This window comes from Pristis pectinata, chromosome 6 (genome assembly GCF_009764475.1).
Source record: "Pristis pectinata isolate sPriPec2 chromosome 6, sPriPec2.1.pri, whole genome shotgun sequence".
Taxonomy (NCBI): domain Eukaryota; kingdom Metazoa; phylum Chordata; class Chondrichthyes; order Rhinopristiformes; family Pristidae; genus Pristis; species Pristis pectinata.
This window is the reverse complement of record NC_067410.1, coordinates 48,821,943-48,840,926: the sequence shown is the minus strand read 5'-3', so window position 1 is coordinate 48,840,926 and position 18,984 is coordinate 48,821,943. Positions and strand designations below refer to the sequence as shown.

Genomic DNA, 18,984 nt, shown 5'->3' with positions numbered 1-18,984 from the left:
TTTGTGCTTTGAATGCTTTCAGGCTGATCTTAACACCTTCAAGTAGGAAAGGGCAATGAATACTGTGCTGCTCCTATTACAAAATCAAATTAACTAATTCTAAATGTTAGAGATCAGATAACTGTACTCCCTACTATGAATGCAAATTAAAATACAACTTCGTGACCTCTGATGAAACTTATATCCCTCTAAAGGGTAGACATGGCCATGATTCAACATGTTATTTTTGAAAGGTTTTGATAACAATGCACCTCTTACAATAGTCTGCCAGCAGTTCCTACTGAAGCTTAGTTTCCTTCAGCAGAAAAAGGTTAGGAAGGGAAAGCCTGCCTTCTAATTAGCCTCCTGTTGAGCCAGTGGAGGATCTACTGTGACAATGAGCTATCTACAGATATCCACACAGTGTAATCTTCCAGCCCTCCAGTCAGTTACCCCTCCTCCTCCAGATAGCTCCAAATTGAAGTTGGTGCAGCTGGACAGCTGAAATGGTGGGAGGTCTCAGCAAGACCCTGCGAAGGGCTAAAGCTCCAGGACTAAACCATGAATGCTGAGCATCATTGCTTTGACAGCTGGGAAGCTTGGGGGCAGAAGTCACCATCTGTCAAAGGTGGCCATTTGTGGTTGGAAAGATGCTGCAATTTGCAGTGCCTTGCTCGTTGGTTGAAGGCCACCTTCCCTCACTGGCTTACACCCATGTGCATGCCAGAAAAAAAGCATGTCCCAATAACGTGCGACCAGTGAACTCTTGGCTTGCTGGTTATCAAAAGATCTGGGTTAATATTTCCAAGTACAGCTTGAACATGCAACCTGGTGCAAAGGTGAAAATGAGCCATCTCTAACACATGAGCAAGCACATTCATTGCAAGTGTGTTTGAGAAATCCTGAGCTGGAAGTTCACGCTTAAAAACTATTGGAACTTTCACTCCAGTTAAAAATCCACACTTAAAGGAAATAAATTTCTATAAACCTCTCTGGTCCTAGTGTACCACTCCATATTACTAAAGGATACAATCTCTGTATTGATTATGACTTCTAGCCCATTCGGATGGAATACTCCGCTAATGTTCATGTTGAATTTATCAAACTTGTGAATCGCCTGTGTTGAACGCACATCCCACAACACTCCATCATTTAACACCAAGTCATCCGTGGGATTAAAGGTTGCACAGTTCCGCTTGTAGTTGTTGGCTAGATCTGGATTGTAGAGAGTGAGAATGTTCTGTCCAGTTTGGATATCGTAGATCTATGGATGGAAAAAAAAGACCAACACTAACTAATGTTGTGTGCTTAAGGAACACTGCAAATTAAAAGTATCCAGTGAAACAACTGAATTAGCCAACATCAAGTATGTCGCAGTTTAATGCAACATTCTTCAATCTCTGCATCAGATGAAACCTTCCACACTCCTCCCATCCAATTGTAACAGTATTGGTTTACTTTTGTGCTCAGAGTTCGAAGTTAACTTTGTTACGTTTAATGTGGCATTAATTTAGTATTGTAGGTCAATGTGCAATACAGATTGAATCAAAATGGAGGTCTAATGAAATATACACATACAAAAAAACTCGTTATATAATGCCCAGAACACAAGTTGTTCCAATGAGTTCCATGGAAATGCAAGAGCTAGAAACAGAAACCCAGCCAAAAGGATGCTGTTATAGTGGGGTAATCCAAAGCTTGGTTGAAAAGTTGGCTTTCAAGCAGGGTCTTAAGAAGACTGTAGAGTGAAGGCAGAGGGGCCTGTAGTTCATAATGCAGCCCCAGTCATTAATGGGAGGGTGGTTGAAAAACATACGAGTAGAGTTTGGGTGCAGGATTACCAGCCTGGAGAAAGATAGAGAGAGAGGAACAAAGTTTCAAATAAGAGTTAAGTTTTGGAAACAGGAAGGCAATGAGAATTAAGGGCAGTAAGATCAACAAAGAGGGGAAAGATCTTGTCATGGTCCACATGGGTACCAACGACACAGGTAAAGCAAGGAAAGAGGTTCTGCGGAGGGAATATGAGCAGCTAGGGACTAAATTAAAAAGCAGAACCAAAGAGGTAATAATCTCTGGATTGTTACCCAAGCCACGTGCAAATTGGCATAGGATCAATAAGATTAGAAAGACAAATGAGTGGCTCGAAGATTGGTGTGGGAGAAGTGGGTTTGAATTCGTGGGGCATTGGAACTGGTATTGGGGAAGGAGGGATCTGTTCCGATGGGACAAGCTCCACCTGAACCATGCTGGGGCCAGGGTCCTGGCGAATCCCATAACTAGGGCTCTGGATAGGGCTTTAAACTAAATAATATGGGGGTGGGTTCAACAAATTGGAAAAATATGGATAAAGTAAAAAGGGGAGTGCAGGAGAGGTTAGACAAAGTTTGGAAAAGGATAAGAATTTAACTTCAGGCAACAAATTTAAGAGGGGTGGTGAATACAGGACTAGAAGGTGTTGTATTTGAATGCATGGAATATACGAAACAAGGTAGATGAGCTTATATCGCAGTTAGAAATTGGCAGGTACAACATTGTGGACATCAAAGTCGTGGCTGAAAGGTCACAGCTGGGACCTAAACATCCAAGAATACACACCCTATCAAAAAGACAGGCAGGTGGGCAGAGGGGGTGGGGTGGCTCTGCTGGTAAAAAAATGAAATCAAATCCTTAGCAAGAAGTGACATAGGATCAGAAGATATAGAATCCTTGTGGGTAGAGTTAAGAAACTGCAAGGGTAAAAGTACCCTGATGGGAGTTATACACAGGCCTCCGAATAGTAGCCAGGATGTGGGATACAAATGACAACAGGAGATGGAAAAGGCATGCAAGAAAAGCAATGTTATGGTAGTCATGAGGGACTTCAATATGCAGGTAGATTGGGAAAATCAGGTTGGCACTGCATCCCAAAAGAAGGAATTTGTAGAATGCCTATGAGATGGCACTTTAGAGCAGCTTATGGTCGAACCCACTAGGGAAAGGCAATTCTGGATCTGGTATTCTGCAATGACCAGAATTGATTAGGGAGCTTAAGGTAAAGGAACCCTTTGGAGACAGTGATCATAATATGATAGAATTCACCCTACAGTTTGAGAGAGAGAGAAGCTGAAATCAGATGTAATGGTATTACAGTTGAGTAAAGGTAACTACAGAGGCATGAGAGAGCAGCTGGCCAAACTTGATTGGAAGGGGACCCTAGCAGGGATGATGATAGAGCAGCAATGGCAAGAGTTTCTGGGAGTAATTCAGAAGACGCGGGATCATTTCATCTCAAAGAAGCAGCAGCATTCTAAAGGGAGGATGAGGAAACAGTGGTTGACAAGGAGGTCAAAGACAGCAAAAAAAAAGCAAAAGAGCGGCATACAATATTGCAAAAACTAGCGGGAAGCTGGAGTATTGGGAAAATTTTTAAAAACCAACAGAAGGCAACTAAAAAAAAGCAATAACGGGAGAAAAGATGAAATATGAAGGTAAGCTAGCCAATAATAAGAGGATACCAGAAGATTTTTCAGATATATAAAGAGTAAAAGAGAGGCAAGAGTGCGCATTTGACTGCTGGAAAATGACACTGTAGTAGTAGTAGTAGTAGTAGTAGTAATGGAGAATAAAAATATGGAGGACAAACTGAATGAGTATTTTGTGTCAGTCTTCACTGTGGAAGACGCCATCAACATGCCAAAAATTTGAGAGTCGGGGGGAGGTGGTGTGGAAGGGATGGCTGGAGAGACAGAAGCAACCGTAGTCGCTATTATCTGAAGCTGAAAAAGCTTGAAAGCAGGTAAGTCATCTGGACTGGATGGACTACATCCCAGCATTCTGAAAGAGGAATCTGAAGAGATTGAGGAGGCATTAGTAGTGATCTTTCAAGAATTGCTAGAGTCAGGAATGGTTCCAGAGGACTGGAAAATCACTAAGGTCACTCTTTAAGAAAGGAGGGAGGCAAGAGACAGGAAATTGTATGCCGGTTAGCCTGACTTCAGTGGTTGGTAAGATTTTAGAGTCCACTATTAAGGATGAGGTTTCAGGGTACTTGGAAGTACGTGATAAAATAGGCTGAAGTCAGCATGGTTTCCTCAAAGGGAGACCTTGCGTGTTGAAATTCTTTGAGGAAGTAACAAGCAAGATGGACAAAGAAGAGTCAGTGGATGTTGTTTACTTGAATCTTCAGAAGACCTTTGCAAGGTGCTGCACATGAGGCTGCTAAACAAGATAGGAGCCCATGGTATTATAGGTAAGGTACTAGCATGGATAGAAGATTGGCTGACTGGCAGAAGGCATAGTGGGAATAAAGGGGGCCTTTTCTGGTTGGCTGCCGGTAACTAGATGTTCCCCATGGGTCGGTATTGGGTCCACTACTTTTCACATTATATGTTAATGATCTGGATGACAGAAATTGATAGCTTTGAGGCCAAATTTGTGGATGACACAAAGACAGGTGGAGGGGCAGGTAGTGTTGAAGAAGCAGGGAGTCTGAAGGAGGACTTGGCCCATTCTCCCAACCTATCCAAGAAGTGGCAGATGGAATACAGCATTGGGAAGTGTATGGTCATGCACTTTGGTAGAAGGAATAAATGTGTAGACTTCTTTCTAAACGGGGAAAGAATTCAGAAATCGGAGGTGTAAAGGGACTTGGGAATCCTAGTGCAGGATTCCCTAAAAGTTAACTTGCAGGTCGAGTCAGTAGTAAGGAAGGCAAATGCAATGTTAGCATTCATTTTGAGAGGATTAGAATATAAAAGCAAGGATGTAATGCTGAGGCTTTATAAGGCATTGGTCAGACCACATTTAGCATATTGAGAGCAGTTTTGGGCCCCGAGACTTTCTGTAACTGGATCCTTGACTTTCTGACCAACAGGCCATCATCAGTGAGGATAGGCAACAATACCTCCGGCACGATTACTCTCAACACTGGTGCCTGACGAGGCTGTGTTTTCAGCCCTCTACTCTACTCCCTATATACCTATGACTGCGTGGCCAGATTCTGCTCTAACTCCATCTACAAGTTTGCAGGTGATTCCACCATAGTAGGCTGTATCTCAAATAACCATGATTCGGAGTACTGGAAGGAGATAGAGAGCATAGTGACATGGTGTCATGACAACAACCTTTCTCTCAATGTCAGCAAAACAGAAGAGCTGGTCATTGACTTCAGGAAAGGGGGTGGTGTACATGCACCTGTCTACATCAACGGTGCTGAGGTCGACGGGGTTGAGAGCTTCAAGTTCCTAGGAGTGAACATCACCAATAGCCTGTCCTGGTCCAACCACGTAAACGCCACAGCCAAGAAAGCTCACCAGAACCTCTACTTCCTCAAGAGGCTAAAGAAATTTGGCATGTCCCCTTTGAACTTACCAACTTTTATCACTGCACCATAGAAAGCATCCTAACTGGATGCATCATGGCTTGGTATGTCAACTGCTCTGCCCAGGACCGCAAGAAACTGCAGAAAGTTGTGGACACGGCCCAGCGCATCATGGAAACCAGCCCCCCTCCCTGTCTTGGTGAAGCAGCCAGCATAATCAAAGACCCCACCCACCTAGGTCATTCTCTTCTCTCCCATCAGGCAGAAGATACAGGAGCCTAAGGGCACGTACCACCAGGCTCAAGGACAGCTTCTATCCCACTGTGATAAGACTATCGAACAGTTCCCTTATATGATGAGATGGACTCTGACCTCACAATCTACCTTGTTGTGACCTTGCACCTTATTGTCTACCTGCAATGCACTTCCCTGTAGCTGTGACACTTTACTATTTTTTTTTGTACCTGTAGTACCTCAATGCACTCTGTACTAACTCAATTTATTTGCACTGTGTAATGAAGTAATCTGTACAAATGGTATTGTCACTTGTACAATGGTACAAGTGACAATAATAAACCAATACCAAATCTAAGACCGTGCTGGCGTAGGAGAGGGTCCAGAGGATGTTTATGAGAATGATCCTGGGGATGAAAGGGTTAACTCACAAAGAGTGTTTGATGGCTCTGGGCCTGTACTCGCTCGAGTTTAGAAGGATGAGGGGGATCTCATTTAACCTACCGAATACTGGAAGGCCTGGATAGAGTGGACGTGGAGACGATGTTTCCAGTAGTGGGATTGTCTAGGACCAGAGGGTACAGCCTCAGATTAAAAGGGAAGTCCTTTTAGGACAGAGATGAGGAGGAGTTTCTTTAGCCAGAGGGTGGTGAATCTCTGTAATTCATTGCCACAGACAGCCATGGAGGCCAAGTCATTGGGTATATTTAAAGCAGAGGTTGATTGGTAAGGGTATCAAAGTTAAAGGGAGAAGGCAGGAGAATGGGGTTGAGAGGGAATAATAAATCAGCCATGATCAAATGGCAGAGCATAGTCAATGGGCTGAATGGCCTTATTCTGCTCCTGTCTTATGGTCTAACAAACAGGACCTAGGAGTACAGGAAACAGATTTTGCATAAGCCAAATCTTGGTGAGGGTGAAGGGTGGTATGGTATGGCCATCCAAGAGCTTGGAATAGTCTAGATTAAAAACACAGGAGGAGGATTTCATCACCAAAAGGACCAAGGCAGCAAGAGATGATCTCTCTTAAAGTGTACAATGACAAAGAAAATGTAGGGTTCACCAGGAGGCAAATTAAGAGTTTGATTTGGTCTGTGATGGCAGCTGGAGAGGGGATAGAATTGGAGTGTGGATCACTGGCCACAGATGGTGGTATTCAGTGTTTCCCAATGGTGAGCAAAGATGAGAGTCATGTTGGAATTATTTCTCTTTCCAGCCCTGGATTAGGTCAATTAACTCAGGCACTTTTACCCATTTGAGATGCATTAACTAGGACGCTTGTCAGTTCAACTGCCATTTAAATTTTTGTTAATTGCCATAGAGATCATGGCCAACATACTCACATGAGCCACTTCTTCCTTTGTTCCAATGACTCGGTCCTGAGAGAGTTTACTGAACTCCACATAGTGATCATCTGTGAAAGAGTGCCTGAAATATGGGGAACAGTGGCATCAAGTTACTTTTAGCAGTACAAATCCAAAGGAAACATTCAGCCATCTGCACTGGGTGCAGAGCTGATTAGGTCCTGCCTGGAACTCTCACCAAGATTGATGGTTACTCTCCACAGGACAAAAATAGTTCTTCATTCCAGCAAAAAAAAATCTCACACACACGCTGACTTTTACCCAAACGATTACCCTATTGCAACAGCAACACATTCACAAGCTAACACATCAGCAAGGGATGTTGGTAAATGATAGTACATGGGATCTTTCAAACAAAAGCCATGAATAAAGTTTATACATAGAGCCATTACACTTTCATTTGGTTTTTCCATAAACTGAAAATTTTCAAGTGAACAGAGTTAATATTTTCAAACACAGGTGTAAATATCCAGACCTCATCTCCAGATAAGGATATCCTTTATATCTACAAAACAAAAAATTGAAGACCTTTGAGGTAAAAAAAAAATCTGAGTTCAACGAGCTAAGGAAGGGGACAAGCAACTAAAATTTTCACTTCTGGTGGCTTTTGAATGATGCTACTGGAAGTTGATCATGTGGGCACTGGGTATAAAACAAGCAGCATTAAGTTAGCATGAAATAGTTTGGCACAGTACCAAAAATAATCCAACTGACATTTCAAAGTCAAGGCTCAGATTATTCTCTATACGTCAATGTCCTATAATAATGTTCTGTAATCATCCTTGATTAACCCATGAGCACAATTTCAAATACCAATGAAAATATTTGCTGAGGAGCAAAATCCCTGCTCTGCACCTGTGCCTTCATACCATGCTACTATACTTGGCCTATCAAAAGTCTCCAAATCCTTACTCAAGATTGTCTGGCAGGGCAAGGACACTGGACAATACAGGGGTTAATTAAGTTGTCTTTCCTCCATTGATGCCTACAATTACTTACTTCATATCGAAGACAGACTTCATTCCCCAGAGGGCAGAGAGGGGTTGGCCCCAGCTTGCTGAAGTCAGTAACAAGGACCCATCCTGCAAGCACACACACAGAGAATTAAACGGTTAGCGCGACGCTATTACAGCGCCAGTGATCGGGGTTCGATTCCCATCGCTGTCTGTAAGGAGTTTGTACGTTCTCCTGTGTCTGCGTGGGTTTTTCCTCCGGGTGCTCCGGTTTCCTCCCACATTGCAAAGACGTACGGATAGGTTAATTTGGGTTTAAAAGGGGTGGCACGGACTCGTTGGGCCAGAAGGGCCTGTTACCATGCTGTAAATTAAATTTAAAAAAATTTAATAACCTCAATAAAAGAGTTAACAATGGCCTAACAGGAGCAAAATACTGTGAATACCGTCAATGAAGTAAAAACAGAAAACACTGGAAATACTCAGGTCAGGCAGCATCTGTGAAGAAACAATGTTTCATGTCCATATTTTATATTTCATAGATGTAGGTGGCCATTTGGCTCATTGAGTCTGGAGAAAGCATGTAAAGAAAGCCATCTAGAGGTGCTAAAAACAGGAACATCATTCATTGTCTGGAACTGTTCAATTTAGTGCAGAGTTTGGATGGTTATAAATATGAAGAAAGATGAGATGCTGCTTTATGTTGAACAGTGTAGAAAGTACTGGACTGAAAAGTGATCCCCAAATCTAGGGTTGTTTCTCCCCACTGTTGATGAGACTGCATCACATGTATTGATTATATCAAATTCAAAGTACATATGAATTGCTGTTTCACCTGGAAAGATTGCTTGGGGGTTTGAATAAATGGGTAGGCAAATGGACAGATATTGGATTGCCTGTGTTGCAAAAACAGGGAAGGGACAGTGACTGAGTGAAGCACAGGGAATAGTCCTTTCTTACAAGGCTTGGGTGGGGAGATTATCTGACTGGGTGGAAGGGTCTAATAAGGGGAACTTGTGGTTCTCGTCAAGCAAAGGGCAAAAGCAGGACTGTGTACTACAGAAAATGGAAAACACATGGTCATGAGTGAAGGGAATCCAATTTTGAGGAAAAAGAGGGACATAATGCAAGCACAGACATGGAAGGTGACAGCATCAGAAGAGATACTAAGACAGAAACTGGGAGAACGAAGCAGAGTCCTTATAGGAAGTGGGTTCGGAAGAAGTGTAATGAACGTAGTTATGGAATCTATTTGTCAATGGATTGATGGTGATTGGTGCCAGACACCTCAAAAATCACCAATCATTACTTGATTACCAAATTCTGTTTGTGGACTGCTACTTTGCACAAATCTTTCACAAATATTTAACTAGTCAAATATTTGAGGATTACAGGAAGTCAATAAAAGTGCTATATGGAAGCAATTTGTGCATCATCCAAATTTCACCTCCCTCAGGTTTGCAAAGACCAATCCCCAGTAATATGCCACTTACCTTGGACGGTTCTAGGTGTGTAATGGCAGAATTATGGCAGGCATACGTGGCTTCCTCTTGACCGCTGAACAAGTTATAGAGTTTGAGTTCTCCAGTACAAGTCCCCAGCATCAAGAAGCGCTCTCGGGCAGAAAATGCACAACACGTAAAACCACTGCCTTCCTCGTCAGATTCCCTGAACACAGAAATGGGTCGAAACCTACAGCAAGAAAATGAGTCATGTATGGAACTCAAGTTCTTCATTGTAATGTAAATATTTACAGAATAAATGGGGTATGCAGCATCAAATGCATTCACATCAAGAAGAGCAATGGTGGGATGTGACAACACTTTCATGGACCCACCTGTTAAGGGCTTGCATGAAAACAGACATAACCAGTTTGGTGAAATGGATGGGTCAGCTTCCCATAAAATAATTATAGAACCATAGTTAAAAAAAAAGCAAACAGTTAAGGCTTATTAAATAATACTCTAAGCATTATAACAATAATCTCTGCATCATTAATAACAACCATTATAATTGCAAGGTTAACAACATATACAAGCCCTCCCACCGAGGAGTACTAACAGCACCCTTACCCACAGCCACTACTTTTAGAGGTGGCCAACTTCAATCATCTCCATGAACAACAGTGAAACTCAGAAAGAGACACAAACACTTTAAAAATGATTAGTACAAGATGAAAAAACAATGAGATGCTGGAGGAATTCAGCAGGTCAGGTGTCAACCGTGGAGAAAAGCAGACGGTCAACGTTTCGGGTCAGGACCCTTCTTCAGGACTGAAGATAGGAAAAGGGGAAAACCAATAAGTAGGGGGGATAAGCAGAGCAGTGATAGGTGGACAAGAGGGGAGACAGGATGGGCACAAGGTCCCTGATGAAGGGGGTCTGACCTGAAACAATAACTTTCTCTTTCCACAAATGCTTCCTGACCTGCCAAGTTTCCAGCATTTTCTGTTTTCATATTAAATAATTTGTAAGGTTCTTCACCATTATATTCAAGGCAGACAAAATCCCCAAACTCTTATGGAAACAAAACAAAGTTATCAGAATTCTAAAACTCAAAGCCACAAGAAATACCCTGTAGCTACAGGATAATTGTCCTCTTCCCTTCCCACTACGTGCTTCTTGCTGCCTAGCCTTTCCTTCATTTTGATCCTCCAACTGCCCTCCAAACAGCTGGATTTCAAGGGCAGTGAATCTGCTATGAACAGATTGCTGCACTCACTATCCCTGTGGAACACTGCTTCCAATGCAAACTGGATTGACTGATTACTCTGCTGGCTATGACAGTGCTTGGCATCATGGCACATTGCTTGAAGTAGACAAAAATCAGATGTTACTCATTGTCAGAATGCTCAGCTACCACGCTTTCAGGATAAATTTTACTGGCAAACACAGCTGCAGGAGAATAAATAACATTGGTTCTTCCACATGACTCCAGACCATTATCATTATTTAACAATATAAATGACCTTCCATAGACATCATTCCAAGTTCAAATAGGCAGGTGATACAGGGTCCATAAGACCCAAATCTCAAGGATATTAGTAACTCTAATGGCTGAGCTGACTGAATTTACTGGAAGTGCATAGTCTTTGAATTTCATTACGACCTGGCCAAATCCCTTTAACATCACCATATTCACTTTCTACCTGCACTACCACCACTGACCATCCATTTATGGAAGGTTAGTACCATTTGTGATAGCCTAATATTCTACGACCCCACTCTGAATTACTTAGGGGATTATCATGGATAAAAGCTCCATAGTCCCGAAGAAAACAGATCTCGAAAAGATCAAAATCAAAAATTGCCTCGATACAGAAACCTGCAGAAACAATCTGGACTGCCTCAACCGCTGCATTCACCAGTCTATGTCCAAGCCTGGTCAGGTATCTTATCTACAAAACAAGTGGATTGAATAATGTGCCCAATTAAAACACTGAAATCAACACCAATTCTTGTACTCAGCCACCAAATATCTGTAGAGGTACAAACACAAGCAGCAAATTTACACATTTTCATTCTAACATCAAGCTACTCATCTATCAAAGCCTCAGCTACTTGCCATTCCACTGACTGAACCCCATTATGAGAACAAACTCACTTCGTCCAAGAACTCACCCAGATATTGAAGCAAGCTGGCGAACAGAATGATACAACGCAACCATCTGAAATAAGCACCCATTTCAAGGCACTTATGCTTCACCTCTTGGCTGAGATTTACTTCTGTTACAGCAAGTACAGCATGACATATGCAAGTTGCAGAAAGTGAGATTTTTTTGGGATGCAAACCCATTGTGAGCCACTGTAACTTGCTCTCCTTAAGTGGTGGAAGCCCCATATATAAATGCTCTGCTGAAGCATTTCCAGGAATAGTCAAACTTAACAAGCGATACTGATATTTAGATCTTGAACATATTACCATACAATCAGTAGTAATAGTAACAGTGCAGAAATATGCAAACATTAAATTCTACTGCATAACTATTTTGTACTAAACAGCACACCAGATTTTTTAAGATAAGATGTTTTTATTAGTCACACATACATCGAAGTACACAGTGAAATGCATCTTTTGCGTAGAGTGTTCTGGGGGCAGCCCGCAAGTGTTGCCACGCTTCTGGCGCCAACATAGCATGCCCACAACTTCCTAATCTTATGTCTTTTGGAAAGGACTGGAGACCAAAAGGTTGGTTAAAGAAGTAGGTACAAAAAAAACGGAAGTCTTGCATTTCTACTTTTCCTTCCGTGACTTAAGTGTTCCTAAAGCAAAAGGCTGCATTTGCTGGAAGTCTGTATCTAAGGCACTATAGCTCTGATGAAAGGTCAATTGCCCTGAAACGGTAACTCTGCTTCTCTCTGCAGATGCTGCCCAACCCAGAGAGTACTTCCAGCATTTCCTGCTTTTATTTTTAAAATTTCCAATGTGCTTTAAAGCCAATCGAGTGCACAATGACAAAACAGCAGCTCAATTGTCCTTTTAGTGGCAATGAGGCAAGAAGAAACACTTGGTCATAAATGTTACTGTCCATCTCAAGCGTGCAGAGTGCCAGCAATTTATTTCTTGGTCCGGGTAAATATAGGAACTGAAAAGTTCCATCTACCTTGCCTTGTCAAGTGCAGACAAGTTGGGTATCGCATAGATTAAAAACAGAATAATGTTTCATCTTCCATACCAACACCATGGGTAGGTAGATTATCCATTAGATATCGAGTCAAACGTCCGCTATGTTACCCCAATCTTTCCCAAATCAGGTTCAGTAAAATTAGATATTGAACAAAATTCCAACCACACAATCTCAAGTCATAGCCCCAGGGATCACACCCTCATCCATAAATAACATTTTTACTTTCAGTACTAGCCATTATGGGATGCCTGAGTGAGACTGCCCAGAGGCAACAACATGCCACAACTCCATGGAAACTAGGCACAGAATGATGACTGCTCAAATTCCTAATAATTTCAGTCAGTGAAGAAATGACAGAATCAAAGCAGAACTCAAATCCCAAGGTGAGCAGAAAGCCAAGAGAGAAGAGATGACAAAGTTTTAGACAAAACGTAGTTAGGAATAGACTACGTCAGTGCTCTGCTTGTTTTAAAGAATTAACATCTATTGATGAGGTGCAAATACTGCTGAGAAAGCCAGCATTTACTGCTCATTGCTAGTTGGTCTAGAGAGAGTTCCGATGGTAGATAAACAGTTCCAGGATTTTGAATATAATGTGACTTGCAAATGTACCACTATAACTTCATTATACCGAGGGGTACTTGGGTATGATGGTGTTCATTTGCTTCTGTTGCCCTTTTGGGTGGTACAGGCCACAAGGGTTGAGATATGCTACTGAAGAACCTTTGGCAAGTTGCTACAATGCACCTTGTAGGCATTATAGACTGCAGTCACAGTATGCAAGCTGCAAAGGGAATAAACCAAGTCACATAAAAGAACAAAATAGTCCTTGACCTCTCATAAAGTCCATATTTATCACAGACAGCTACTTACATGGGACAAATGGTTCTAACATCATCATAACCGCTGAGGCAATTACAAAGGTGTTCCTTGAACTGCATTAAGGACATTAGCTATTTGATGTCAATCAGTACAATCTGATTTGAAAGCTCCACTGGAATTAGATGAGGGCAGCTAGAATCACCTGTTCAAAGCCTAGAAATTAATCGACATTATTACAGTTCTGTAATCTAAATTTTATCACCTACTAACTTGCCAACCCACACAAGCATGACCACACTCTCTATAAACCATGGGGATTGCAAGTTGGTTAGTGCTCTGTGAAGAAACATTCTACCATTCTTCAAGTTTACACAAGTGAATTGTTACCTGCTGAAAATAAGATGTCGATCAAAGCAACCCCCATCCACTCCACCATACTTTGGAAAGGCAGCTCTGTGTGTCACTCGGGAGGTGAAGTTCAATGGTGCCTGCCGTCTCTGTTTTGGCTCTGGGCACTGGTGAGGGGTGAAGAGGGAAAAGGGGGGACAGGTAACAACAGGATTCTTGCAGCGGGCATGTTGCTCCCGCAGGTACTCCGTTATGATGCTATCCAAAGATGGTGGCGACGGTAAGTGGCGGTCCAGCTGCTTTTTGATAGCCGGTGTCTGGTTGTAAGCCCCATAATCTGACTTCTGACGAATTAGTCTCTGCTTCTTCAGGGTGGTGTTGTTGCAGGGAGATGGCTTCTCCTTGCAGAAGCTTATCTTGCCAATTATCGGCGAGCCATTGGGGCAGGAAAGCCCAGGTGTGGAGGGGGTCCCTTGAGAAGCCGCCGCCTTTGATTGGCAGGGCGTCGAAAACGTATTCAGACTGATGGCCCGAGAGGCAATACCATTGGCCAGTCTTGGAGTCCGGGGCAAGGTGACCGGGGAGCTACCAGTGGCAACCGGCGTGAAGGCTGAAGAGTGAGGCGGTGCAGCCTGGATGGCTGGTGTCCTTGGAAGGTCAGCCTCCTTGGTGAGCGCTGAGGCAGTGTCATGCAGCCCATGGGACACCAGGTGGTTGCGAATGAGCAGCAGCAGCTCTTTCTCAGAGAAGGTGATCCGCGTCTGCGCCACGACATCGGCCTTCTGCAGCCGGGCCAGCGAGACGTCTGAGCCAATGGACAGCGGCTTCCCCGAGACGCGCTCAATCAGCTCCGAGGCGTACTTGCAGAACTTGACGTGCTCGTGCCGCTTGTCCTGGAGCACGGGCTCTCGCATCAGTTGTTGGATCTGGCCACTGCTGAATAGAGGCAGCTTGCTGATGATCTGCCTCACAGAGCTGCTGCGCGACAAGCCCACCAGAGCCTTGCAGGCCAAGCTGCGGATCTGATCCGCGTCAGTGATGGGCGTCTTCACGGTCAGCAGGGACAGCAGCACCTTGATGCCGTTGTTGGCCTGAACCATGTTCCACATCTTGGTCAACACACTCTCTGAGCTCTTGGGGTTCTGGAGGCTCTTGCGCCGAGGAGTCCCGGAGTTAAACTTGCCGATGCTGGAGATGCGCTTATCAGGCCCGCAGACACAGTTGATGATAACTTGAAGCGCAGACTTTTGTGTCTCAGCATCATTCGAAAAGATATCCCCCTCAGCAACTCCCAGAATAATGCTCATCCCTGCAAGAGAAAGGAAGTTGCTTTAAATGAACATCACAAACTTAGAACTATAACTATTGTAACACTACAACTGAAGATACTGAAACTAGTTAGTGACAAATGGTCACACACACTAATGCATAAAATCTTAATCATAGAGTCATACAGCACGGAAACAGGCCCTTTGGCCCCACTGGTCCATGCTGCCTGAGATTCCCATCTAAGCTAGTACCATTTGCCTGCATTTGGCCCATATCCTTCTAAACCTTTCCTATCCATGTAGGTGTCCGAGTACCTTTTAAAAGCTGTTTAATGCACCTGTCACAACCACTTCCTCTGGCAGCTCATTCTAGATACTGACCACTCTGGGTGGAAAAAGTTGCCCCTCAGATGATTAAATCTCTCACCTCAAACCAATGCCCTCCAGTCTTGATTCCCCAACCCTGGGAGAAAGACTGTGTACATTAACCCTATGCCACCCCTTCATAACTCAGCCTCGCGTCTGGGCAACATCCTTGTAAATCTCTAGCTTAATAGAAAGAGTGAGAGAAGACCAAAATGGAACACAATATTCCAAATATGGCCTCACCAGCTTCTTCATGTAAGAACTGCACCCCAGGATTCTACACTCACTGCCTTTCTTTATCAAATTTCCAAAAGTGGCTTGATTACTGACAGGACTTAGACTTTCATCACCCAAGAACTCTCCCTAAAAGGGCTCTTTCAATACACTGCAGTAGTTGGTGAGACTTCATGCTTCCAGCACAAGTCTTAGGTGGCTACAGGAACAAGCACTTAATGGTAGGGTAAGGAGAGTGGAAAGTGATGGGGGTTGAATGCAGAAGGAACAGGGGGTTAGGGTCAGGAATGGCAGCCTGTAGGGAAGTACAGAGAAAGGAGCAAGATCAAGGGATTTAAGTTTTATTTTGAAAAGGTATTTGGAAAATGGAGGGCAATGAGTATTAAGACAAGGCAAGAGAGTTATGACAAACAGGGTGTGGTGGGGTAAAAGATATGGGGAGCAAAGGTTTGGAGGAGTTGAAGTTTATTGGTAAGAGCGACATTTGCTTCCAGTGAATGCCTTCTCTTTCAATGTCCAGTTAACCAGCTACACAGCAGTAATGTCAGTGTAAATGTTCAAAAACTCAATGTTGAGACAACCAAATCTGTTTCCAAGACAAGGTAAACAGCAGATTAGATAAAGAGCAAAGCCATTTTGTTTTTTTTATTAACCACACTATCCTAACAAACATTCCAAGCGTAGTGAGTAGATGAAAGTTTCCCCCTCTCCAATCCAAATAGCACACCTCAACATAAATTAGCACCTTGCTCTGTGAACACATGGCCATGAGGAACTAAACTGGCAGCACTTCTTTCAAGGAGGACACCAATAAGTGGAACTTTAATCATATTTGGGCTTAATTTGAATTTAGATTCAGTTAGCATTAGTTCATCCCCCACCCCCAAAACAAATCTCTGTTCATATTTATTGATTCTTTGCTACTCACCCACAGCAGTTACAGGAGTTGACCCTTCATCCATCACACCTACAGGTTCTGCTAGCAGAAGCTGAGTTTTGGAAACCACAGTGAGGACAGCCAGTACATCTAAAGCAGAACGAACAGTGTCACTCCTGAAGGAAGGAGAGCATGCAGAATTAGGATACTACACACAGGCTCAAATTTAGTAGACATCTTATGTAACACGCACCCACAGCTGAGGATAGGATGATTATGGGACAAACACATTGCTGTACAATTTTCTGATCTCAGGCATATGCCAAGGGAATAAAAGTCAACAAAAATATTCAGCCACAGACTTCAAGGATGAGCAATTAAAAGGCTGTTTAGTATATAAATAACTCATACACCAGACTACAGCTCACATGAGCTATCCTTTTATTTCACTTCACCCTAAAGTACATCATTCTCATTTTTCCCTGTACCCATTTAGCTCCTCCTAATGCACCGACCAACTGGCCAGAATGCTCAAGAACATCTTCAACCTCTCACTGCTGGAGTCGGAGGTTCCATCTTGCTTCAAAAGGGCAGCAGTCATACCGGTACTGAAGAAGAGCAGGGTGGGCTGCCTCAATGACTATCGCCCAATAGCGCTCACATCTACTGTGATGAAGTGCCTTGAGAGGTTGGTCATGGCTAGAATTAACTCCTGCCTGAGCAATGACCTGGACCCACTGTAATTTGCCTGCCACCACAACAGGTCTACAGCAGACGTAATCTCACTGGCTCTCCACTTGGTTTTGGAGCACCTAGACAACAGCGAAACACAGGTCAATCTGCTGTTTATTGATTACAGTTTGGTGTTCAACACCATCACCCCCTCAGTACTAATCAACAAGCTTCAAAACCTGGGCCTTTGTACCTCCCTGTGCAACTAGATCCTTGACTTCCTTATCGGGAGATCACAGTCAGTGTGGATCGGTAGTAACGTCTCCTTCTTGCTGACAATCAACACAGGTGCACCTCAAGGATGTGTGCTTAGCCCACTGCTCTACTCTCTCTACACGTGACTGTGGCTATGCACAGCTCAAATGCTATCTACAAATTCATCGATAACACCACTGTTGTTGGCAGAACCTCAGATGTTGACGAGGAGGCGTACAGGAGTGAGAGACTGGCTGATTGAATGGTGTTGCAACAACAACCTCGCACTGTGTCAGCAAGACCAAGGAGTTGATTATGGACTTCAGGAAGGTGAAGTCAGGAGAATACACACCAGTCTTCATTGAGGGGTCAGTGGTGGAAAAGGTGAGCAGCTTCAAGTTCCTGGGTGTTGACATCTCACAGGATCTATCCTGGGCCCAACACATTGATGCAATCACGAAGGTGACACACCAGCGGCTCTACTTTGTTAGGAGTTTGAGGAGATTTGGTATGTCACCAAAGACTCTCACAAATTTCTTCAGTTGTACGGAAGAGAGCATTCTGACTGGTTGCATCACTGCCTGGTATGAAGGCTCCAATGTGCAGAATCACTCAGCCAGCTCCATCACAGGAACAACCCTCCCCGCCATCGAGGACACCTTCAAGAGGCAGAGCTTCAAGGAGGCAGCATTCATCATTAAGGACTCTCAATACCTGGGACATGCCCTCTTCACATTACTACCATCGTGGAGGTGGTATAGGAGCCTGAAGACCCATACTCAGTATTTCAGGAATAGCTTCTCCTCCACCATCAGATTTCTGAACAGTCCATGAACACTACCTCATTATTCCTCTTTTGTCTATTTATTTTTGTAACTTATAGTAATTTTTATATCTTTATGCCTTGCACTGTACTACTGCCACAAAACAAATTTCACAACATATGTTAGTGAAAATAAAAAATGAAAGGCCAATCTCTCCACAGATCCTACCTGACCTGCTAAAAGTAAAGGGAGGGGAGAGACTACAAGCATTTTCTATCTTTATGTTAGATTTCCAGCAACTGTGGCATTTTACTTGCATATTCAGGAGGGCTAGTTTTGGAAATCGCTCTAAGTGAAAACATCTTCTCCACAACTGCCCTCCAGGTTTGAAGATGTTGTCCAGATTCTGCTCAGTCTTCTATTTTCAGAGGAAAGAACTCCACCTTTTACGATCTTTCTGATTCATGTGATTTTGGTTGAGGAATAAATATTAACCAGGAAAACTGCTTATCTTTGAATAGTGCCATAGAACTTTTATGCACACCAGAGAGGATAAATTGGGCCTTGACCAGAAAGGTTTCCAGTTTAACCATAGAACCATACAGCACAAAACAGGCCCTTCGGCCCACCATGTTGTGCCGTCCATCAAACCACCCTCACACTATCTAACCCTTTCCTCCCGCATATCCCTCTATCTCACATTCCTCCATATGCCTATCCGACAAACTCTTGAACCTGTCCAATGTATCAGCCTCCACCACCACCCCAGGCAGTGCATTCCATGCACCAACCACTCTCTGGGTGAAAAACCTCCCCCGACATCTCCCCTGAACCTCCCACCCATAACCTTAAAGCCATGCCCTCGTCTTAAGCATTGGTGCCCTGGGAAGGAGACGCTGACTGTCTATCTATTCCTCGCAAT

The 18,984-nt window shown here is 43.4% G+C and overlaps 1 protein-coding gene across 5 annotated transcripts in view; it reads right to left on the bottom strand.

Annotated features, from left to right (window-relative positions):
• Positions 1-18,984, bottom strand: part of LOC127571580 (DDB1- and CUL4-associated factor 1-like) — an 83,538-nt gene that overhangs the window by 17,379 nt on the left and 47,175 nt on the right. For all 5 annotated transcript variants that reach the window (XM_052018093.1, XM_052018094.1, XM_052018090.1 and 2 more), the window contains 6 exons: positions 16,423-16,547; positions 13,666-14,935; positions 9,323-9,521; positions 7,876-7,958; positions 6,856-6,940; positions 1,010-1,243 (listed from right to left, as the gene is read on the bottom strand). In XM_052018093.1, coding sequence (XP_051874053.1) covers positions 1,010-1,243; positions 6,856-6,940; positions 7,876-7,958; positions 9,323-9,521; positions 13,666-14,935; positions 16,423-16,547 — 1,996 coding nt within the window. The remainder of the gene's footprint in view (positions 1-1,009; positions 1,244-6,855; positions 6,941-7,875; positions 7,959-9,322; positions 9,522-13,665; positions 14,936-16,422; positions 16,548-18,984) is intronic.